Source organism: Microcebus murinus, chromosome 14, assembly GCF_040939455.1.
Source record: "Microcebus murinus isolate Inina chromosome 14, M.murinus_Inina_mat1.0, whole genome shotgun sequence".
Classification (NCBI taxonomy): Eukaryota; Metazoa; Chordata; class Mammalia; order Primates; family Cheirogaleidae; genus Microcebus; species Microcebus murinus.
In genome coordinates this window covers 31,523,301-31,548,550 of record NC_134117.1, presented here as the reverse complement: position 1 = coordinate 31,548,550, position 25,250 = coordinate 31,523,301, and the positions used below count along the sequence as shown (strand labels likewise).

The window sequence follows — 25,250 nt, the reverse complement described above, 5'->3', positions numbered from 1 at the left end:
GATTTGCTAGTCATCGTAGGTGGCCAGTCTGAAAACAACAGGGGAACCCAAGACACATAGACTTTAAGCAGCACACGTTTTGTTCCAAACATGTCAGGCTCTTTGGGGAGTTTGCTTTAAGAAGTTCCATCCCCATGGGGTTTTGTCATCTCAACTCTTGTTGCCTGGTTAGTGCTGGGAAAGCACAGTGCCAGGAGGGACCACCTGGTGTCACCGATGAACAGATCTGTAGCTGGTGGACCCCCACAGATTTGTAGGTTACCAGGGTCACCATGTGCACAAGCACCGTCCTTAACCATCTGTGGCAACACGTCTTTCCCTATCTTCGCCTTTTCCTGGGAGTGGATTTTTTGGAGGCAGGATCTTTGGGATTTCCTCTTCTATGTCCTCTCCAGGAAATATCTCTTTCTTAAACAGTAAAAACTTATTCTAAACCTGGAAAATTATATCCTGGGCTTCCCATGAAGAGGCTATTAGATCGAGTGGCTATTGGAATAAGTACATCATTGGAAATTCTAATCAGTGGCCGAAAGATGGATCCTTTAAATGAGAAAGACCCTTAAATTAAAAAAATATATATATTTAGCGATCTCATATTCCAAACAATTGTCTTATTTCTATTTGTTTTTATTTTTATAATTGTCAATTCTTATTTTTATTTATGGGAAGATAAAATTAAAAGACACACAACAGCACCATGGCTGGTGGTAGAAATTCTCTTGGCTAAATTAAAAAGCAAAAATGTAACCTAAAACGAAGCTAAGATCCTTTGTGCATTCAAACTGCCTGCTTTGGATCCCAGTGGGACCCACCAGGAAGGCTGCTTCACCTTGTAACCTGGTAGTTAAAATCCTGCACCGTCACCACTGCGACCTGGGTTTGAGTCTCAGTCGGGGAATCAGCTCCTTTTGGTTTGATATTTGTGTGACTTTTGACTTTTTAGGGTATCCATTTATTATTGATACTTTTCCCTTCTTGGACAGCGTTTTGGTTTCCTGTCTTCTTCCCCCTGTGAAGGGTGAGCGGGGCTTTTGGGCCCTTGCGTGTAAGAGGCCGGCTGGGACGCTGAGCCCCTAGAGAACATGGCTGCCCAGAGGTGGGGTGTGTCCCCTAGCGAAACTGTCCTTCCTTTGAGCTGTCTCTGGCATGGCTCTGGATCTTGTGAGGACTGCTCTGCACCTCTTTGGAGATGCCTCACGTGTCCTCGATTAAGTCACAACCTTGGTTAAGTCTTATTGGTTTTGGTGAGTCACTCAGGAGGGTACCTTTGGTTTAAAAAACAAAAACAAAGGTCAAAAGCCAGGAGTGTCAGCTGTTTGTTCTAGTTAAAATCTGATAATAGGATATTCAAAGAGATTTTTTAAAAACAGCTCTATGGTCAGAAGTCAGTTTAAATAGAAGATAAAATTCAGGCCTGGTGGGGTGCCTCATGCGGGTAATCCTAGCACTCTGGGAGGCTGAGGCTGGATGATTGGTTGAGCTCAGGAGTTTAAGACCAGCCTGAGCTCTACTAGAAATAGAAAAAGTAGCTGGGTATGGTGGCATGTGCCTGTAGTCCCAGCTACTCGGGAGGCAGGAATTGGAGGTTGCAGTGAGCTATGATGATGCCACTGCACCACTCTACCCAGGGCTACAGAGTGAGAGAGACTCTGTATTAAAAAAAAAAAAAAAAAAAAAAGACCATATTCAGGCTTTTTTTCTTCTTTTTTTTTTAGAGACCTTCTGCTTTTTCTCCTTGGGATCCTGTTTATGGGAATTTTTGGTTTTGGTCAGCTGAAACCCTTTTTAGTTATATATTTGATCCCTTTGTTTGTTTCCTTCCTGGTTGGCATGACTTTTGCTGAGAAAAATGTAAAATTTCACTGGCCTTTTGAAAAGCTTAAAATCTCAAATTGTCTCTAAGAATTGTTCTTCCATTTACTTTTTTTTTTTTTTGAGGCAGAGTCTCACTCTGTTCCCCGGACTAGAGTGCTGTAGCATCAGCCTAGCTCACAGCAACCTCAAACTCCTGGCCTCAAGCGATCCTCCTGCCTCAGCCTCCCGAGTAGCTGGGACTACAGGCATGTGCCACCATGCCCGGCTAGTTTTTTCTCTATATTTTTAGTTATCTAGTTAATTTCTTTCTATTTTTTAGTAGAGACGGGTCTCGCTCTTGTGCAGGCTGGTCTCGAACTCCTGAGCTCAAATGAACCACCTGCCTTGGCCTCTCAGAGTGCTAGGATTACAGGCGTGGGCCACCGTCCCTGGCCTCATTGTTCTTGTTCTGTAAATAACTAGGAAAGACCAGAGACCAGACCCCAGGTCTCCTAATAAGTGACATTTGTTATAGACTAACCGCCTCCTTTATTGTCCTGTATTTAACTCAGAGCAAATGGTGCAAAAGACCCCACAACTATTACATCTTCAGTAAATAAAGTTAAATATATTTTTCCCCCAAAGAAAAAGACCATCTCAACCAATCAGATCATTGTTTGCTATGCATTAAGCCTATGTAGAAAGATGTTGAAATTCTGGCTGGTGTGGTGGCTCACATTTGGAATCCTGGCAATTTTGGAGGCCGATGCAGGCAGATTGCTTGAGCCCAGGAGTTCGAGACCAGCCTGGGCAAAATAATGAGATATCCGTCTCTACAAAAATAGAAAAATTAGCTGGGGGTGGTGGCACGTACCTGTAGTCCCACCTACTTGGGAGGCTAAAGCAAGAGGATAACTTGAACCCAGGAGTTTGAGGCTGCAGCGAGCTTTATGATGCTACTGCACTCTAACTTGGGCAGCAGAGCAAGATTCTGTCAAAAAAAAGAAAGAAAGGAAGGATAGAAGGAAGGAAGAGAAAAAGAAATTCTGTTAAGCTTCCCTAAACCTTATCTATGTAAATGACCCCAAACTTCTACATTTCTGAACACTGACTTACATTCTTTGGAATCTGTGTTTCCCAGGTGACTGTCCTCAAGCTTTGTTCTCAAATAAACTCTACATTTCAGCCTAGCAAGTTTCACAAAAAAAAAAAAATAATAAAAAAAAATAAACTCTACATTTAATCATATTCTCTGAATCTTGCTATTTAAGGTTGACAAAGTCTATGAAACATGCCCAAGTGAGTTGAAAACCTATGTCCACATGAAAACCTGCACACGCATATTTACAGCCTCTTTATTCACACTTGCCAAAACTTGGAAGCAACCACAATGTCCTTCAGTAGATGAATGGATAAATAAACTGTGGTATATGCAGACAATGGAATATTATTCAGTGCTAGAAATAAATGAACTATCAGGCTATGAAAAGAATCTGGGCTCAGTGGCTCACACCTGTAATCCTAGCACTCTGGGGGGCCAAGGCAGGAGGGTCACTTGAGCTCAGGAGTTCTTCGAGACTAGCCTGAGCAAGAGCAAGATCCCATCTCTACTAAACATAGAAAAATTAGCTGGACATCGTGGCACGCACCTGTAGTCCCAGTTACTTGAGAGGCTGAGGCAGGAGGATCCTTTGAGCCCAGCAGTTTGAGTTGTGGCGAGCTATGATGACGCCACGGCACTCTACCTAGGGTGTCAGAGTGAGACTTTGTCTCAAAAAAAAGGGGGGAAAAAGCTATAAAAAGACATGGAGGAACTTTAAATGCATATGATGAAGTCAAAGAAGCCAATCTGAAAAGGCTCCATACTTTATGATTCCAATTATATGACATTCTGGAAAAGTCAAGACTATGGAGACAGTTAAAACATCAGTGGATGCCAGTGGTTAGTGAAGAGAATGAATAGGCAGATGACAGAGGATTTTTAGGGCAGGGAAACTACTCTGTATGTTACTATAATGTCTTTATACAATTGTCCAAAGTCGTAGAATGTACAAGAATGAACCCTAATTTAAACTATGGACTTTGGGTGATAATCATGTGTCAGTGTGGGCTCATCAATTGTAACAAATGTACCACTCTGTTGTGGGGGGGGCGTGCTGAGGAGAAAGGGGTATATGGGAACTCTCTGTACTTTTGCTATGAACCCAAAACTGCTCTTTAAAAAGTCTATTTTTTAAATAGACTTTTGAAAAAAGTCTATGAAAAAATCAAAACCAAATGTCTGCTTCATTAATTAGTAAGTTTTTGGCATTCACCGTTAGGGTGGAAAGCTTAGTAGGTGCTCACGGCGTGGATGGAAAAAGATTTCTCATGCAGAGTTTAGGATATATAAAAGTAAAAAAAAGTTTATTTTATCCTTCTTAGAAGAGAGAGAGAGTGAGTGAGTGAGATAGCGAGAGGGGAAAGAGAGGGAGAAGAAAGAGAGCAGGGAGATGGCGCGGCATCCCAAAGAAAGAGAAGGGCTTGCTGATTTTAAGGGGGACAAAGAGAAAAAAAAGAAAACAAATAGTGATGGCTGTCAGTTGACAACAAAAGTGGCAGCAGGATGTCAAAGTCCAAGAGTTGGTTTCCTACCTTTCCTTGGAGAAGGGTTTATCACAGGAGATGTGACTCTGTCCTCGAGATATGGTTGAGGCTGTCACTTGTTCTCCTGATATTTACTCAGGAACTCTGTAAAAGCAGATTCTCAAAAAACAATTTTGAAAGGGAGAGATTTACATCCCTTTTCCGTTCATTCAGCTCTTTTCAGAAGTTGTGCAAAACAGAACTCCTGCAGGGTGGGTGCCTGTTAGTGTGAGAACTCACAGGACTGATCTTTAACCTGATCTTTTTTTTTTTTTTTTTTTTTTGAGACAGAGTCTCACTTTGTTGCCTAGGCTAGAGTGAGTGCCGTGGCGTCAGCCTAGCTCACAGCAACCTCAGACTCCTGGGCTCAAGCGATCCTTCTGTCTCAGCCTCCCAAGTAGCTGGGACTACAGGCATGCGCCACCATGCCCGGCTAATTTTTTCTATATATATTAGTTGGCCAATTAGTTTCTTTCTATTTATAGTAGAGACGGGGTCTCGCTCTTGCTCAGGCTGGTTTTGAACTCCCGACCTCGAGCAATCCGCCCGCCTCGGCCTCCCAGAGAGCTAGGATTACAGGCGTGAGCCACCGCGCCCGGCCTTTAACCTGATCTTTAACTGTTACTGGGAAACTGTGAGATTAGGTATTTTTCTGTTATATTTGCAAGGCCGTCCTTTTCATTCACGAATTTTCATTTGAAAAGAATGTACAGTTAGATTTTTACACTACGAAACAAGTCCTGAGTATACGTGATAATTACTAAGAAATCACAGTCTATCATAAGTTGCTCATGACCCAAATTTTCAACAACATAATAATTTAAAATCCTTTCAAATTTAAAAATATTATTTTCAATGTGGCCTACAGGACATTTAAGTATGTTTTTTTTATGTGGTGTGTCCAAAGCTAGGAGCCTATCAAATTGTTAAGTAAGCCATGGAAAAGATGAACTCTCGATCCCTAGTGCTTCCTGGAGTCTTCTACTTGGCACTGATTTATATAACCTTGAAGAAACAGAGGCAGGAGTAACACCCTGGATACAAATAAAATGTCTTAATATGCACACAGACTTAAATTTTAAAAGGAGCTAAAACACGCAGAGCAGTCAGTACTTAGGCAGCTGCCCTCTAAGAAGGACGCACCCTAAATCAAGAGCAATTTCAAGAAGTATCACTCACTGGCTAATAAGAATTCTCCTATATAAGATTTGCCAGCTGGAGAAAATCTCCCCAAGAAACACCTGTCCCTGAAATGGTTTTCAAATGTGTTGCCTGCTGCCAAAGCTGCAGTGATCTCAGCTAGGAGCTGAGGGTGTCTCCTCCTGATTTGCCAAGTTACAATGCAACCCTTCCTGGCTGAAGATGAACTTTAACCTAGGAAAGAGCATGGGTCTCCTATGAAAAGGTACTGGGCTCTAAAAGAATGCTTTTGGTGTCTATTAAGAAATATCGATAACAGAAGGAAGAAAGTAAAGAATCTTCTGTTTCTCCACAATAGTTTAGGTCAGGGTAGACTTTGATGGATTCCTTCTCAACCTAACTGTTCCATCACAGTGGTTCTCCTAGGTTCTGAGGATATGGTGGTTGGCAAAAGCAGACTTGGCCCATACCTTCAAGGAGTTTACAGGCTAGTGAGGGAAAAGAGATACCAATCAAAAAGAGCACTCAGAAATAAATGTACAATTGTATCTGTGGTGAATGCTTTGAAGAAGCACAAGGCAAAGAGAGGAAATCCCTGAGGCAATGAAAACTGAGCTGAGATCTGGAAAGTAGGAAAGGAGGTAACAGTCGGAACATTCTAGATAGGGCCTCTGAAAAGGCTCTAAGGCAGGAGGGAGCCTGCCTGGTTGAGGAATGAAAGGTATCATGTGTGGCTGGTTTGAGACCAGGCTGGCGAGGTCAGTGGGATTGGTCTCTACTAGGCCTGAAAGAACAGATTTGGGGGTATTGTTCTTTAGTCTAAGAACAACGACAATAAAACGTTTTGTGTTTGTGTTAGGGAATGTGCGACATCATGATTACATCTGTATTATTTAAAAAAAAAAATCCCTGCTGATGGGACATTGGATTGGAAGGAGGGAAGAGTTTACTCATTCCTTCTTGTTCTGCATTTAAAGAACATTTCTTGTGTGCATTTTGAATTTTCTAATAGTCATATTAAAAGAGTAAAATACATTAGGTGATATTAATTTTAATATATTTTATTTTATCCAAATATCCAAAATATTATCATTTCAACATGTATTATAATAACATAAACAAGTATTAGTGTAATATATTATTTTTCTTTTTTTTTTCATGCTAAGTTTCTGAAATCTGCTGCATATATCACACATTTCAATTTGGACACAAATTTTCAACAGAAATATTTGATCTATATTTAGATTTCATAAAATTTATATTGAAAAAGTAGTTTATGTACCCAAGTTGTTCCAAACATACTTACAGGTTTTCCAATAATGGGGTCAACTATCAGTTTTTAAATTAAATTAAATTAAGTTAAAAATTCAGTTTTTCAATCATAGTAGCCACATTTCAAGCACTCAATAGCCATATATGGCTGGTGCTACCATATTGGATAGAGCAAGAGGAACCTTTCCATCATTGCAGACAGTTCTATTGGACAGTGCAGGTCTGTGCGTTCCTGAATCCCTGTACATTCATTAGTATCTCTTTAGAAGATGTAACCTTCAAAGGTGATAGGTGCCTTTATCTAGAACAGTCTTCCTATTTCCATTTAAAAACTCTAAACCCATTCAGCAGCTTTTTGATACTGTTTTGGTTTCCCAAGTATACTTTCTTACTGGGAAGAAAAATGAGCTCACCTGCTGAGATAAATATCTAGCCTGCTTGGCTGTTCCATTTCCCTCTTTACATGAATAAAGATGAGTTTTGAATCTTTGTCTGAGCCTATCCCTGAATGAACTGTCCACATCAAAGTACTTGTAAGACCTTGTGGAAACTACCAGGTCCTCACAACTTCCTGGCGGGCAACACCTATCTGTAAAGAGCAAACACTGGTTTTCAGATCTAACAATGGCAATTACAAAATTAAACAAGCCCTCCAGGCCAATGAGCCTCCCATCTGCTCCTCTTCTCTGAGATTCCTACTCACAGAGGGAGCTTCCCCCACCCCCACCCCAAAGGAAGGTCCTGGAGAGCAGGTGTGGAATTGGAGTGTCTGGCCCAGCAGGCATGGGCTCCTGGCCCAAGGCTGCCGTCTGCCAGGTGCCACCCCTCTCCACAGAGTTCCTCCTCCTTTCCTCTCCCCCATTTTCTGCTCCCAACTTGGTTCAAAGGTGAACAGGAAGATTTTTTTCTAAGAATCTTTGTAAATTTCTATGGAAATTAATTTCCCATTTCATCTTAACTCTGGGCAATGAATAATGTTCACACCATGATTTATCTTTTTCCCTCTTCCACTCTAATCCCATCTGATGTGATACTTTAACACAACATTTAGGAAGAAAAGTTTGTTCACTTTCTCACCAGAAATATGAGTTCCCTGGAAGAAGGTACCAAATGTCATCTTCTTCATTTTTGTTTTGCTTTTGTCTTTTTTTTTTGAGATAGAGTCTCTGTTGCCCAGGCTTGAGTGCCATGGCGTCAGCTTAGCTCACAGCAACCTCAAACTCCTAGGCTCAAGCAATCCTCTTGCCTCAGCCTCCCGAGTGGCTGGGACTACAGGCATGCGCCACCATGTTCACCTAATTTTTTCTGTATATTTTTAGTTGTCCAGCTAATTTCTTTCTATTTTTAGTAGAGACAGGGTCTCACTTTTGCTCAGGCTGGTCTCAAACTCCCAAGTTCAAAGGACCCTCTTGCCATGGCCTCCCAAATTGCTAGGATTATAGGCCTGAGCCACCACACCTGGCCTGTTTTTGTTTTTTGATTTTTTAAAAATTCCCTACATAGTTTCTCATACATTCTATTCAATAAAATGTGACTTTGTTGCTTTTGTTTAATAGTGGCTAACATCAATCTGGCATTTACTCAATGCTAAGCACTTTACTTGGATTCCCTCATTTAATGCATATAACCAACCACACTAGGAGGTAGATATTATTTGCATCATTTTACAGATCAGGACACAGAAGCTCAGAGAGGTTAAATAAACTTACTCAAGGACAGGCTGGGCGTGGTGGCTCACGCCTGTAATCCTACCACTCTGGGAGGCAGAGGAGGGCAGATTGCTCGAGGTCAGGAGTTCTAAACCAGCCTGAGCAAGACCCGTCTCTACTATAAATAGAAAGAAATTAATTGGCCAACTAATATATATAGAAAAAATTAGCCAGGCATGGTGCCACATGCCTGTAGTCCCAGCTACTCCGGAGACTGAGGATCGCTTGAGCCCAGGAGATTGAGGTTGCTGTGAGCTATGCTGATGCCACGGCACTCACTGTAGCCTGGACAACACAGTGAGACTCTGTCTCAAAAAAAAAAAAAAAACTTATTCAAGGACACACATCTAGTGAGAGGCAGTCAGGAATTAAACTCAGAAAATCTTAGTTTCACCTTTGTACAATATTGTCTTCTTAGTATGTTTTGCTACTGTGTATCTACCGTTTTAAATCCCTGGTGAGTTTATGCTTGATCTAAAGAAGAAGATAGGCCCTGCCAAGCACTTCCTGTACTTCTTTTAGCAATAGAAAAGTTTTCAAGGCAGCTAATGAAGACCTAGACCTGACCCACTCACCGGCAGAGGTCAGGCCTGAGAGCAGCGGAAGCCTGCGTCCTCTAGCGTTCACAGTCTCGGAGTTCAAGCCAGCGTGCCCATCAGCTCTCGGGTTACTCTCCCTGTTGCTCCACCCTGATTTTTGGCAGGATTAAGGCTCGGCCTAAGGGGAAGACTGAGAGGCTGTGCCCCTTGTAAAATCCAGTTCTCAAAGGGCAGGAGGGGCCCCATTTTATACGGGGAGAAACTGACAGAGGGGTGAATTAAGCTCAGGCATACATAATAAGTACTAACTGGGTTTATCCCATTAAGAATAGCAATTTGCTTCATCCCCAAGAAGGATAAACACAAAACCAGCCTCTTCCTGGGAGAAACCGACCTTGAGGTCCGAGCCCGCAGAGAAACCCGAGCCCCAGAACTGGGCGGTGTAACGGGAGGAGGCGTTCCCGGTGCCTGCCCCGCCCCTCGGCCCTCTCCCCGCCCCTCCGCCGCGGCCCCGCCTCTGCCCGACCGCAGGTTCTAGGCCCCGCCCCTCAGAGGCGGCAGCCAATCAGAGAGCCGTGAGCACCGGCTTTCTTCCGGCCGGCCACGCCCCCGCCGGCAGTGACGTGCCCCGCCCTGCAGCCGCGGGATTCAAACTCCCGGAAGCGGCATCCGCGTCTGAGTGAGTGACGGGGCAGACGCGAGCGAGGGGTTTCGCCCACCTCTGGTGCTGGCTGGCCTGAGGGGGCGACCGCGGAGGTCGTGAGGGGCTGCGAGGGCCCACAGCCCCGGGGCCGGCCGGACTGCGAGGGCGGCGGGGTCGGTGGGCAGATCGCGTCCGCTGGATTCAATCTCTGCCCGCGCCTATAGATGTCCCCTTTCCCTGGCGCTCACTTTGTTCCTGGTACCGGGCTGGGCGCCTCACGACCGTCATCTGTTTGATCCCTTCTTTGGACTCCGAGGTGGGTATTATCATCATCTCCTTACAGATAGGCGCAGAGAGGCCAAGTGACTTGGCTAAGGTCTTTCGTTAGTATGGCTTTTTTTCGATTAGCAGGCGCTTTCATGTCTGTTTTACAAACATCTTTATTTTAGAGGTGAGAAGACTAGTGCCTTTTTTTTTTTGCAGTTTTTCTTTTCCTGCCTGTCTCCCAAGTGAGATCTTATATGTGAGGATTTTTAAACATGTGCCTCCTCTTGTAGAAAACATGGCCCGTGAGTTTACTTGTGCAGTTTATTGAGTAGAAATGCTTGTTTGGTCACATCTTGTCCAGCATGACTTGGGTCACTTCAACCAGTCAACCGATAATTTCTGAGCACCTACTGTTATTGAGTCTGGATGGCAAAATTTTTTCAAAGTGCGACCCCTAAAACAATTGTTGAACGATTGAAAAAAATAAAAGGTTAGGTGTGGGTATAATTGGGTACCAGATTGTGGCTGGGATGGGGGTGGTGAGCTGTATCATTTACTGGAGTTCACAGAGGGAAGGCATCTTGAAGATGTGACCCGGTCAGGTAAGTTTAAATAGTGGAACCGAATGGATGACTGGAATGGAAAATACAGGGAAAGGAGGTTGGTTGGAGTAGCTGGGGGATCAGAGCAGTCTAGGCTAGATGCCAGAAGCTGTAGTCATTCACAGCAGGAGTTTCAGTCTAAAGGTTAAGAAGCAAATTTCTGAGGGTTCTTCCAAGTTCTGCTGATCTATATTTCCATCATTCTGTATCTCAATGACTTGGTAGAAAAGTAATTTTCTGTGTTATCAACTCAGGGTATCAAATGAACAATGTGCATCAACAGAAGCACACAGGAAAACTTCCTGTGGCGCAGGTTACTGAGACACCACACCCTTCCTTGCATTTGCCTCAACTGATTGATCAGCTACCTTAGTCTTTTACCTTATAACGGCAAAAATCCAGGACTATCCTTTTTTTTTGAGGCAGAGTCTCACTTTGTTGCCCAGGCTAGAGTGAGTGCCATGGCTGTCAGCCTAGCTCACAGCAACCTCAATCTCCTGGGCCCAAGCAATTCTACTGCCTCAGCCTCCTGAGTAGCTGGGACTACATGCATGTGCCATCATGCCCGGCTAATTTTTTCTATATATATTAGTTGGCCAATTAATTTTTTTTTATTTATAGTAGAGACGGGGGTCTCGCACTTGCTCAGGCTAGTTTCAAACTCCTGACCTCAAGGAATCCGCCTGCCTCGGCCTCCCAGAGTGGTAGGATTACAGGCGTGAGCCACCACACCCGGCCCAGGACTAGCCTTTTGATAAATGGTTTATTCTACTCAGTCTACACTAGTTCTAGTATTTTTAGACATTCTGATTTCACATGGGATGACCTTAAAAGTCATTTCCCCACCACCCTAAGTCAATCTCCCCTATTTTTACTGGTATCATTTATCACTGTATTCTGTTCATTTCCTGTATAGTATTTAATTACAGTTTGAGAATTCATGAATCAGTGTTTATTTCCTTACTACACTGAAAGTTCCATGAAGTCAGGGAACATGTCTTTTTTTTTTTTTGAACCAGTTTATACCCAGCATCTATTAGGGTGCTTTGTAAGTAGTAGGCTCTGTAATAATTTTTGAATGCATTAATGGCCTCATACTCCTCTATATTCTTTAATCACACCGCCATTATTTTATCTCAGGATGCATGCGGTAGAAAAATGCTTTTTAGCTTCCCTAATTAACAGCTATTTTTATATACTATTTGTATGCATAGTATGTTTCACTATATATTTTCTTCCTAAAGTTTATATTATATACTTGCTTCTAAACTGTACTGTTAGCAGATACCAAGCTTCTCCTTTGGGTGCCTTATTCTTAATTCTTTTCATTCCTGAATCCCCTGAATATTGTGCCTCTTTTCCTATTAATGTCTCATCTTGAATTTCCCTCATTTTTTCCCACTGTGCTCTGTCAAATGACTACTTAGATGATCTGAACTAGGGATATCTTCTGAAACAGGACATACCACTATGCTAACTAGTGACATTTCAATGCCTGTACACTCAGAATTATGTTATTTACCACCAGTTTTTATTCTTGAGTAAAATGGGTCCTTGATTATGACCTACTTCTTTCAGGCTTCTTTCAATGGTTGGGGACCCCTCCATGGTTTTTTAAATAAAAATTTTCTACTGAAATATAACACATACAGAACACTGCACAAAAAATTAGAGTATAAGTTGACATATTTTTAGAAGGTGAATACTCCCATTTATCTATACTGAGATTTTTTTTAATTGTCATAGCGCCTCCGAAGCCTTCCTAAATCTTTCTCCATACCCCATTAGTTTGAATCGTTTCTATTTAGACCAGATAAGTTATTAGACCTGTTTTTACACCTGATATTTAAATTTTTTAACTCAGACTTATAAAATACAATTGATTTTTATTTTTTCAGACCATTTCAGAGATGTCTACCAGAAGTACCAAAGATTTAATTAAAAGTAAGTGGGTATCAAAGCCTAGTAACTCCAAATCCGAAACTGCATTAGAGAAATTCAAGGGAGAAATTGCAGCCTTAAAAACATCGGTGGATGAAATTACGAGCGGAAAAGGAAAGCTGACTGATAAAGAGAGACAAAGACTTTTGGAGGTAAGTGGTCTTATAACCCTTTAAATTGTAGTAGCTTTCTTAGAAGATGATGTGTATCATAATTTCCCGATGCTACCTTCTTATTCTTGCCACTATTCCTGTCCCACCCAGTTCATCAGTTTTGGAAAGTTGACCTTGGGTTCGGAATCTTAAATTTCTACTTTGACTTTGCAAATTTTTAGATTTACTTTAGTCATTACTAACTTCTTTCACTTTTTAAATGTAATTGAGTATGTGTTTTGAGGTTACTAAGCTTGTTTTAGAAGTAAAGACATCTTGATTAATATGCACCTTCAACACAGTAGTGTAGTCTGGTTTTCAGTTATTTAAAACAAAATAATAACCTAATCCATCATTCCTCCTATAACTTTTTGGTAATTTAACTTAATTATATGAATATTCTTGTTTAATTTTTATCATGCTATATTTAATATTATAAAACATGCTGGTTTACAATTTTCAGTTTTTTAAATTGACAGCATAACACATAACTTAGAAGTATCTGTTTTCATGCTGTTTTGATATATTATATCCTTCATTGATGTGTACTTTAAGAATACTCTGCCAGTCTTTTTTTTTTTTTTTTTTTTGAGACAGAGTCTCTGTTGCCCAGACTAGAGTGCCGTGGTGTCAGCCTAGCTCACAGCAACCTCAAACTCCTGGGCTCAAGTGATCCTCCTGCCTCAGCCTCCCAAGTAATTAGGACTACAGACATGCGCCACTATGCCCGGCTGATTTTATATATATATATATATATATATATATATATATATATATATATATATTTTAGTTGTCCAGCTAATTTCATTTTTTTTTTTAGTAGAGCTGGGGTCTCGCTCTTGCTCAGGCTGGTCTCCAACTCCTGAGCTCAAAACGATCTGCCCATCTTGGCCTCCCAGAGTGCTAGGATTACAGGTGTGAGCCACCATGCCTGGCCATACCCTGCCATTCTTACATCACTTTTTTACTATAAGGGAAAATATTTACCAGAAATTATGTAATTTGTTTTTTCTGTTAGTTCACTAAATGTAAAAAATCAAATCCATTTCAGAGTGTTAATAGTGATTAGATTCCCTTGTGAATGTTTAAAACCCATTTTATCATGCGTATTGACTATTTTCCAAGTAATCTTTGTTATCAGGCTTTTTGAGGTAAAATTATTACATGTGTTGGCATTTTGCATTCTGTTCAACTATATTTAAATTCCCTAATTTACAATTTGTTATGGCATAGATGGTAAGGAAGTTAGGAACTTACTAGAACTAGAGGGATTTAAAGATTTAATCATGGCCCGGTGTGGTGGCTCACGCCTGTAATCCTAGTACTCTGGGAGGCCAGGCGGATTGCTCGAGGTCAGGAGTACAAAACCAGCCTGAGCAAGAGCGAGACCCTGTCTCTGCTAAAAATAGAAATTAATTGGCCAACTAATATATATAAAAAAAATTAGCTGGGCATGGTGGCGCATGCCTGTAGTCCCAGCTACTCGGGAGGCTGAGGCAGAAGGATCGCTTGAGCCTAGGAGTTTGAGGTTGCTGTGAGCTAGACTGACACCACAGCACTCACTCTAGCCTGGGCAACAAAGCGAGAATCTGTCTCAAAAAATAAATAAATAAATAAAGATTTAATCATAAATTTATTTTAAATTTATTTTGCAAAAGTGCTTTTATTTATATTTGGAAAATAAATGATCAAAGATTATAAGTACTTGATCTCTTTAAATTCTATATATAGGTATGTTATAAAATTAATTTGTTTTTAACAGTGCAAATTGAGGTCAATACTTATTCAAGCATTGAGAGATGAACCATCACCAGTTTATACACATGAAGGTTATTTTGCAATCTGGAAAGGAATCTTATTACTTCAGAGATAGCTTTTTAGTTCATTTCACTTTTAACAAGCACTGGGTACTTTGTTCTTTTATAATCAGTTGAAACTAAGCTTCCTGCAACTTCTATTCATTTATTCTAATTGTGCCCATTAGAGTTACACAGAACTTTTTATCCAAATTGGCAATTTATCAGATATTTGAGGAAATCTTGCTTCTGTTCAACTTTTCTGCAGACCAACCCTGTATTCTTCACCTTTTCTGGCTTCTCGTCATTGTGAACACTTCATAGTTTGTCCAGATTCCTCCTGAATGATGCACCCAGAATTGAACATAGTGTGTCCCAAATGTGTTCAGGCAAACACGGATTGAAATGTAACAGTGCAGTTTTAATCTTTAGCTTTTTCTCACCACCCTTGATAGAGGTGGTGTCTCTTTCTATCTGTGTCATTCATTTTTTGTGTCTCTCAACTACAGCATTTACCACATTGCATTCAAGTATTGACTTACTTCTCTATGAGCTATCTGAACATAGAACCTTGGCTTCCTCTTCCTTTTTGGCCCAAGTATCTAGCCTAATACTGACCTGATATATAAGAAATGCTTCATAAATGCTTGTTGAAGTATCTTGTTTAGCTGGATATTTGATCTGGCTTTGTTCTAAGATTCTTCTTAGTTTATATTTAGAAAATTCGAGTCCTTGAAGCAGAGATCGAGAAGAATGCTTTTCACCTCACAGAGAAGGACAAAGAAATACAGCGACTCAGAGACCAGCTGAAGGCCAGATACAGCACTACTGCATTGCTTGAACAGCTGGAAGAAAAAACAAAGGAAGGTGAAAGGAGGGAGCAACTGTTGAAATCCTTATCTGAAGAGACAGAAGTTTTGAAAAAACAGCTGTCTGCTGCGATAGCAAGACTTGCGGAACTTGAAAGCAAAGCTAGTACACTTCATCTATCACAGGTGATAATAATTTCTTTAAATCCAGACTTTTTTTTCTTTTTCATACAGTATGTAATTCTTATGAAGAATGAGTTTAAGACATGCTTGCCAAATGAGACAGTATAGTGTACTAACAGTCACTTTTTTGTAGTCCAACCTCTTCTCCATAAGCAAAGATAGTTAATATAGTGCCCTCCATGTCCCACACCATTGTTTTGCCCAGAGGAATATTCATTCAGAGTCCATTGTATATCTGTGATGGCTAAGAAGATTTTGTTGGGCTCTTATTTCTATAGTTTGTATCATGAAAATAGGAGGCTTCATTTTTTTTGTTATTTTTCATATTTGAGATATATAATTATAATATCAAATATGCTTTTCCTAACTACACATGCATTTTCTCCTCCTCTTTTTTTTGAGAGGCACTAATGTCATAGAAAGAGCAAGGATTTGGAGTTAGATCTGGGTTCAGATCTTGGTTTTGCCACTTGCTAACTGTGTGAATCTGAATAAATTCTTAATGTCTCTATCCTTTGAGACAATACTAGAGTTCACCAGACACCTTTCATAAACCTCAGTTTCCACTTAGGTAAAACTGGGATGAGAATACTGATGATTAAATATGATAATGTATGTAAATTGTCTAGCATAGGGCCTGGTATATATTAAGTGCTCAGTAATTGGTGACTTACTGATCAGACCTTTGATTCTTGTGCAAATTTAGACATTTGAATAATTCTAACACAACTATTAATACCACCTATAGAAGAAAATAAATATATAACTTTCAAATATAATATCTCAGTGCTGTAAAGGATCTGTGAACTTTATTTCCCCTTAGAGGAGTTACAGTGATCAGACCTATGTATGCATTTATGTATACTTTCAAAGATAGGCAATTGACTTTTTCTATTGATGAGTTCAAAGAGGTTAAGTTTTTCTAGAGAATTTCCACAGAGCTGAAACTCATGAAACTTTACAGTCAGATTCAAAGTGGTTGACTAAAATCTTTTTTGAAGTTCAAGAATTAGTTTCTCCACTTTTGAACATAAAATACAAATCTTGCTAGGAATTATAATTTTTAAAAATGTATTCTTATAATTTTGTGGGCTATCCAGTATTGATTTCTATATTTGTCATCATGTCTAATTGCTATAATAAGCAACCTTAAAATCTTAGTGTCTTATGCAATGTATATATATTTTTCCCTCATGCCACAGTCTAGTGGAGGTGGCTTTGCTCTAGAGTCATTCAAGTCTAAGTTCCTTCCTTCTAGTGGCTCCATCATCCTGTAGTGGGGAGTCCTCCACCAGATCCTCTATATACATCTGTGAGAGCATATGGAGAATTGCCTAGGAGGGTTCTGGGGCCAAGCCTAGTATTGGCATATTTCACATCCTTACACATTCCATTGAATTGAGTTCAGTCACATGGATCCACTAACCACAGGGAAGGCTGGAAAACGTAGTCTTACAGTGTGTCCAGGGAAAAAAGGAAAGGGGTTTAGTGAGCCATGTCTGACATAGTTTCTCCCTAGAGCACTAAACTGGGAGAAAGAAAGAGGTACATATTGAGAGACTGACATACAGCTTTTTCTGAGTTTCTTGGCCAGCCTGGGTACCTAGCCACCTACTCAAGGTCAGTCTCTCAATGGCTATAAGGAAAGAGACTTGTGTGAACACTGGCAAGGAAGGTCAAAAGAATTTTTTTTCTCTCCAAAGATGTTCTATTCACTCACCTTTATATGTACCTTTTCTTCTAGGAGGAAATGAAGAAAAAAAGAGAAAAATTAAGTTTTGATTTCCATATAATCTATATGAATTAATAGTAACTAATACTAATACAGAATATAATTCTAGAAAGAAATTGTATCTTTTGTTTGACAATTTAATATTTCCCAGATTTCATGTAAGGAGCCCAGTTCTTTTGTTTTGTCTTCTTTTGATGAAAATCACTGGGCTATTTTATATGCATTAGGGGCTATTCTGACTCAGAAGTCAACCTAGATCTGAATTCTCAGTTTCCTATCTGCTTAGGAAAGTTCCAGAGGATATTAATTCTGATAGTGGTTACTTCTGGTAACTATCACCTGGCTTTGTGGTTCACCAGCATATGGTAGTCTGGATTTGGGAATGACCCTGTGAAGTATACTACTGTATTATGGAACTAAAAATAATGAAAAATCTTTTATCATGAATATATGATATTAACTAATATTGGGTTCTTTACAGACTGTGGCTGCAAACTCCTTCAACTCATCAGTGAGTAATATTCATGACATAGAAATACAGCTGAAAGATGTAAGTTCATTTCCTTTTGTTAAGTTATGGGTAAAGAGGATGAATTCATTTATTTTTAAATTTCATGGAAATTGGCAGCATTAGTGCTGTGACTTGGAAAAAATCTGTTGTCGAGACAGAAGAACTGAATGGAGTATGATTGTCTTCTTGTCTCTTTCCAGGCGTTCAAGAGCCATTTGCTCTCAGCATGGTCTCTTTAGGCTAGAATGCCTGAGAAATCATCCACTATAACCAAATACCTCAATAACTTACCTGTCCACCTAAATCTAATTTGCCCAACTATTTTATTATAATGTAATTTAATTTACAGTGTCTTCTCTTTTTCTTTGATGTACTCTTTGGTTTGAAATCCTCTTAGAACTAGGATTTGCTTTTATAATTTGAAAAGGAAACATGTTCTTTGTACATTCAGTACTTTTTTCTCTAGAATTTGATATGAAGTTATTTTAGATACACAGTAAAGCTGCATTATTTCAAACTTATGTCTTAAATAGATTGGTGGGTTTTGTTGGGAATTGAATGAATCGAGAGTACAGGACAGTCACAGTGTATTTTTTTTTAAATTTTAATATTAAATACACAAAATATAAAGTTCTCGATTTATGTATTAGGTTAGTAGGTTGGAATTTTGATTCCAGAAATATTACTGGCATGTCTATCCTGATCTAAGCATGCTCTGAGATTCCAGTTTTATTTAATCTATTAGCAAGTATCCCTTAAAGTCTATTTGCTCTTCAAAAGAAGAATTTAAATGTCTTGAGTATCTGCATAGCAGGGTGCCAAGTACCTTATCAAGTGATTTACCTGGAGGTAACTGAAATCTAGATGAAGCATAATTTAAAATAGGTTCTTTGTTGTAAATTACACTGAACTTTATCATTCTGTATATATCAGTAGCTACTCATTAGATGTATACATATCTATGAATACCTTTCCTCCTGTGTCCCCACCTTACTTACTCTGCTTCTACCATGCTGGCTTTACAGCTATTCCTCGAATATACCACCTTTTCTCTTTCTGTTCCCTCTGCCTGGGACATTCTTCCCCAGATATCTTCATGCATGATTCACTCAGTACTTCATTCAGATCATTTTTTAAATGTCACTTTCTTGGGGTAGGAGGCCAGAACAGGCAGCTCCCTAGCCACCTTGTCCAAAATTATAGCATCCAGACAATTCCTATTCCCCTTTTTTGGTGCCTCATCACATATTACTGTTAAACTTAGAATCTATTTTACTTACTTCTCTTATTTAATTGTCTGACTCTTCCATTAGAATGCAAGTTATATGAGGGAGGGACTTTTGTGTGTTTCGTTCACTGCTCTATCATCAGTGTCTAAAACATTTGAAAGAATGACTGTATGGAATCTTGTGAAGTTTCTCAAATTGGACTAGCTCTGTTTTCCCTTTGGAATCTCAGCAAATCTTTGAGACCAGGAAGAAAATGGTAGTTGGAAGACTTAGGGAGCAGGGAAAGAGACAATTCCCTTGTTGTAGTCCCCATACTGGCATGTTATTTGGCTTTTGAAAGCTCAGCAGTTCAGTTTCCATCACCCCCTGAAGTTCCCACAAAACTTCCTAAAGAAGGTTGCCTACCTATTTTAAGAATCAGTATTTGTTATGTTAAAATAAGCCCTAAAAACCTATGTGTATCTTCCTTAAGGCCTAGCTATATCATTCCTCAGCTACCATGTAGATCTGTCTGACATTTTGAAATAATTATGTGGAGTTAATGCTATAAACATTGTCAAATGTCAGTGCTTTTAGTATTTAAGTTTTGGTACAAACTATATCAAACCAAAGGCTGGACTTGGTGTCTCATGCCTATAATCCTAGCACTTTGGAAGGCTGAGGTGGGAAGATCACTCAAGCCCAGGAATTTGAAACCAGTCTGGGCAATAGCAAGACTTTTTCTCTAAAATTTTTTTAAATTAGCCAGGTGTGGTGGTGCATGCCTGTAGTCCTAGCTAGTTGGAAGGCTGAGGCAGGAGGATCACTCAAGCCCAGGAATTGGAGGCTGTAGTGAGCTATGATGACACCATTGCACTCTAGCCTGGACAACAAAGCGGGACCCTGTCTCAAAAAAAAAAATGTTGTGAACAAACAAGATCAAACCAAATGGCCAAAAGGCAGTTTTAATAGGCATGTCTTGGTTTTAATTTTAAACATCTGATTTTTTAAAATTATTTTGTCTGAAAAAAATCAAATTAACAGAGAAGTTACAAGAATGAGAGTTGTACACATAACACCCATAATCCCCTTTACCAAAATGCAATTATTGTTCACATTTTGCACTCTATTTTTCTCTTTCAACCCCCACCCACAACCATACACAATTTGTATTTTTCTGAACCATTTGAGGGTGAGTTGCACATATCCACAGCCCTATAAACCTATGTACTTCAATTTACATTTCCTAAGAATGAGGATACTCTCATCCACCACTATGGCACAGATAGCAACTCAAATAAATTTAGCATGGACACAATACTTCTGTCTAATCTGCCATCCCTGTTGCAGTTTTGCCAGTTGACCCACAGTTTTTGTTTTTGTTTTTTTGAGACAGACTCTCACTTTGTTGCCTAGGCTAGAGTGAGTGCCATGGCGTCAGCTTAGCTCACAGTAACCTCAAACTTCTGGGCTCAAGCAATCCTGCTGCCTCAGCCTCCCAAGTAGTCGGGACTACTGGCATGCGCCGCCATGCCTGGCTAATTTTTTCTATATATATTAGTTGGCCAATTAATTTCTTTCTATTTATAGTAGAGAGAGGGGTCTCGCTCTTGCTCAGGCTAGTTTCGAACTCCTGACCTCGAGCAGTCCGCCCGCCTCAGCCTTCCAGAGTGCTAGGATTACAGACCCACAGTTTTTATTCTTTTAGTACAGGCTAACATTGTAATCTGTATTGGGATTTTTGCTCACAGAATATTTAGTGGATCTCTGTCAAACCAGCAGGAAGAGCTTTATTAGCATTCTTCAGGACTTCACTGTGCCTATTCTTGTTCTCCATATTTATTAATAAATTGGATGAAAATGTTAAATATATGCCTAACAAATGTGTAGGTGATACAAAGCTGGAAAGGATAATTAATGTAATGACGACTCTGAAGATTCAAAGCTAATAATATCAACATTTATGATAGCTATCAAATATATTGATACTATTAGGAAAGGGCAGATGCACACAGAGTCAGTGAGAAGAGGTGGGGAGCAAAGGTATGTTTACTTTATTGGGGTAACATTGCCATCGTGTGGCCTTTTAGAATATTGCCTCTTAAATTCCCCTTTACCCCCCAGACAGTCTTGCTCTGTTGCCTGGGCTGGAGTGCGGTCAGTTGTGTCATTATAGCTCACTGCAGCCTCAGACTCCTGGGCTCAAGAAATCCTCCTGCCTCAGCCTCCCAAGTAGCTGGGACTGTAGGCATAAGCCACTGTGCTAGGCTAATTTTTCTATTTTTAGTAGAGATGGGGGTCTCACTTTTGCTCAGGATGGTTTTGAACTCCTGACCTTGAGCAATCCTCCCACCTTGGCCTCCCAGAGTGCTAGGATTACAGGCGTGAGCCAAGGCCTCCCAGAGTGCTAGGATTACAGGCATGAGCCACCGGGCCCTGTCCCAGTCTGCTTCTTAAGTCTTGAACTAACATGTATTTTTGTTTTTCGTGCTTAACTAATGTATGAACAGGTTCTTTTAAAAGAAAAAAAAGAATTCATGACTGTCCAAAGTTGACTTAAATTATTCGTATTAAAGTACTTTTTAAATATGAACAAATTTAAAATTTGGTATAAAATTAGGTATTTTTGATATCTAACACACTATAATTTATAGGTATTTGGATATGCACTTGCTCTGTGAGTCATACAATGCTACCTGTCTTGTCAACTAAATTTGAGTCTGAACCTGAGGTTCTTATGAGTCCTTTCCTTTGAAAGATGCATAGGGTATGAATTAGAAAGAACCTCACTGACGATGGCAGTAAATCAAATAAAAGAATGACTACTGTAGTCTATTTTGAGATAGCCATGAATCCTAGCGTTCTTCTCAACTGTACTAAGTTTCTGTAAGTTCACTGTCAAGATGTTAATATTCATATTTATTTGAGGCCAACTTTTATTATGAAAAATTTCAACATGCAGAAAAATTGAGAGTACATCGAACAATTGTATATCTACCACTAAGATCCAACAGTGATTTATACTCAAATTATTACCATGAAAATAGCCATCCACAGAGCTTTCTTTACATATTAAAGATATAATATAGGGTGGATATACAGTATCTCCAGTTGATAAATGAACTCTTAAGCCTTATAAAGAAAATTGCAGCCATAACTGCCTCATGGGGAGAGAGAAAAGTGTCTCAAGTGGCTGGTGAGGGCCCTGGACTAAATCATTCCAGAGGCTGCTTCTGTCTTCTTAATCCATTTCCTAATTCTATAGAAAATACACTGAAAATCCTTGAAGTCCCATTCCTAGAGCTTTATCCAGCCCATTCCATGAGCTTTGCTCATGAATTTGTAGGATGCTGGTAGAAGAAGCCTAACAAAATTTGGAGGAACTCTCTAAACTTTCTCTAGAGTTTCCATATATCCAGATCTTCTGGATATGAGCCTCAGCTACGTGTATCTTTAAAGGATAGAAGTTCTTACCAGACAGCAGATGCCCAGATGACCTGAAATACAACCAAAACCTTTGAGTTCTTTGTCTACTCTTCATCCTGGAATTAGAGGTCTAGAAAGAGTGGATACTATAAAAGGACACACTATATTTTATTTTCAGTTTGGAATTAAAATAGAAGAATGTAATCTACACATAATAGATCATTTTAAGAGCTATCTGTGTAGTTCTCACAATAGTTAGTAATCTGAAATTCATATTCCACTCTTGAAAAAATGAGGTTTGTTGATATTGTTAGAGGTTCTTTAAAGTACAAATTACTGTGAGTCCTGGACTTATAGCAGGTTCTGTGGGATATAAATGAATACACACACTCTCTCTCACTAAAAATAGTACTTTCCTCTTATCCCATTTCACCCCTTTAGAGTGAGATGTCAGCTTATAGAGGAGAGGAGCTCCTCCTTTTCTTAGTATGCCTGCAACAAATGCAGGGTAATGGAAAAGAATTGAATACTTTTGAAAATGCATTCCAGTATATATGTTTTACTTTAAGAACTTTGTGTTTGTACCATCTCTTTCTGGCAGCCCTGAAGGATATGAAGTTATACATCCTAGCTGCCACACCCACCACTGATAATAATAAATTATAATGGATCTGGGGTGAATTATGATACAAGGAGTACATACGAAGCACTTGTAAGACTATAGAAGTAGTTATGGTATAATAGTTTTATTACAAAGGAGTTTTTATTACATTTTCATATATTAATGAGTAATAGACTTTTGAATGTATTTGATTCTTTTTGAATCACTCTGTATTTATCATCCTATGGTGTGTGACAGCTGTTAGATTCTGTCATAGCCCTTCCTCCCTTCCCTGAATGCTCTTGAACTTCATTTTGTGGCTAAAGGGCTTGCCTGGATATTTGCTGATTCTTGTAGCCATTGTTTCACACTCTGTGTTGTCATCCTTATTCACAAACATTTATCAGGCAGCCACTTGCTTTGAAAGCAATGAACTTGTATACAAAAGTATAAAAAATGCATAAACAAACCTGGGTCTAGCTTTCCAGGCTCATGATCTAGTTAACATAAGAAATAATGGCCAAGTACAATGGCTCATGCCTATAATCCCAGAACTTTGGGTGACAAAGGCGGGAGGATCACTTGAGGCCAGGAATTCAAGATCAGCCTGGACAACATAGTGAGACCCCATCTCTATAAAAAATTAACTGAGTGTGGTGGTATGCACCTGTAATCCTAGCTCCTTGGGAGACTGAGACAAGAGAATTGCTTGAGCCCAGGAATTCAAGGTTATAGTGAGCTATGATCATGCCACTGTACTCCAGCCTGGATAACAAAGCAAGACTCTATCTCTAAAAAAATAAATATCGTTAGGACACAAGATATAAGATACCAAAAAGGTTGAATCAACAGTAAAATATTATGGGCTTAGAAAGGAGAGAGAGCTTGGGAAGGGTAGTCATGGTGAGGAGCCTTGCAAGACAAGCATGGACTCACTGGAACTTGATAAAAAGATGGAATTTCAGGGGGCAGCTGATGTCAGAAGGGGTTCTAGGACACTCAGGGCTAAGGGAAGAGTTTAAGCAAGGCACAGGGCAGGTGTGTAGTTGTATAGGGAACGAGGTGGCAATGGAGAGAAGAGGCTATAACTCGATGAGATAGGAAGAGACACATTGTGGAAGATTTTGATGTCAGCCTAGCGGAGGACAGCCTCATTTTCAGCTAGTGGTATCATGAACCCCTCAATAATTCTCAATTATTGTCATTAAAACAATTTAACACTTTGGGACACTGAGGATGAGGTTGAACTGAATTAGGCATAGCTATTTTGCCCCCAAATTTAAAGTGATCACTACATTAATTAACCTGAAGCTCTGGTGATAGCCTTCATCTCCTCTCACTCTCTCAATGAGGAAATCATCCTCTAGCTGAGGATCTCTGTGGTTGAGCAAAAAATACATAGACCCATTTTTTTTTTTCCTCTTAATCCAAAAGCAATCAGGGCTTACCAAGATCCAAGAGCAAATCATTGCTCAAGTAGGCATTCTCATGGGGGTAGTCAGATCATAGCTGGGCAGAAGGGGCTAAGGGCTCAGTACCAAGGAGCTTGGCCATCATGAAGGGATGTTAGGCCCAGGGAGTATGTCACTATGTGTGCCTCTGTTCCAGGACCCTTCATTCATAAGATTTTATATGCATGTGATATCAGATGCAGATGTGCATGCCCTCTTTGCACAAATAGTCATTAAGACTTATTTCCCCAGCCTCTCAGGAACATAAAATGAGAGGGGGACAATCTCAGCCTCTTGGACTGAACACCTAGATTGGAAAGGAGAGAAGAGCTAAAATCTCATTGTATGTTGGTGTTATATAAGAATTTCTAGTCTTTTCTTCCCCTAGACCATCAGCAGATTAGTGGTCTCCTTCACTGGCTTTTAACTTGAATGAGCCCTGCTTTCAGTAGCAGGACTGTCACCTCCCCTGGCAAAACTGAGGGTGGTAGGTATGCAGGAGGGGGTCTGCACTTGCTGGAGATGGCTGGGATGCCCTCACATCCTTTTGCTTTGCCTTTGACTGAATTCCAAGGATCAAGAGGTTAAGAACATTGAGTTAGAACCAGAGAATATGTGAATTTGTCCTAGTTAACAGTATCAATAGAATTTTTTTATCTTAGAAAAAAAAATTTCCTATATTTCACCTTGTTTTATCCACTAAAGTTAATGTAGCTTCTTACGTATTTGCTGATGTCTTGTCACAGATAAGGTGGTGTGATCTGCGGATAATATAGATGTGATTTATAAGATTTTGAACCATATGCTGGTAGCCTGGTAGGCATCAGAGCACATCCAGTTTTTTGAGGG

General features: G+C 39.8%; 1 protein-coding gene and 2 long non-coding RNA genes across 3 annotated transcripts in view; 1 reads left to right on the top strand and 2 right to left on the bottom strand.

Annotated features, from left to right (window-relative positions):
* Positions 1-669: 669 nt before the first annotated feature.
* LOC142875636 (uncharacterized) lies at positions 670-9,548 on the bottom strand. The gene is made up of 3 exons (XR_012922945.1): positions 9,116-9,548; positions 2,669-2,785; positions 670-1,265 (listed from the first exon to the last, which is right to left on the bottom strand). It is a non-coding gene; the product is annotated as an uncharacterized LOC142875636 (long non-coding RNA).
* A 174-nt stretch (positions 9,549-9,722) lies between these two features.
* Positions 9,723-25,250, top strand: part of CEP55 (centrosomal protein 55) — a 23,696-nt gene continuing 8,168 nt past the window's right edge. The window contains exons 1-4 of the mRNA XM_012766091.2: positions 9,723-10,038; positions 12,490-12,684; positions 15,200-15,475; positions 17,686-17,754. Coding sequence (XP_012621545.1) covers positions 12,502-12,684; positions 15,200-15,475; positions 17,686-17,754 — 528 coding nt within the window. The 5' untranslated portion in view covers positions 9,723-10,038; positions 12,490-12,501. The remainder of the gene's footprint in view (positions 10,039-12,489; positions 12,685-15,199; positions 15,476-17,685; positions 17,755-25,250) is intronic.
* LOC105875754 (uncharacterized) overlaps positions 15,251-25,250 on the bottom strand; it is a 27,868-nt gene continuing 17,868 nt past the window's right edge. Inside the window, exon 3 of the long non-coding RNA XR_012922881.1 lies at positions 15,251-15,325. This is a non-coding gene — a long non-coding RNA (uncharacterized LOC105875754). The remainder of the gene's footprint in view (positions 15,326-25,250) is intronic.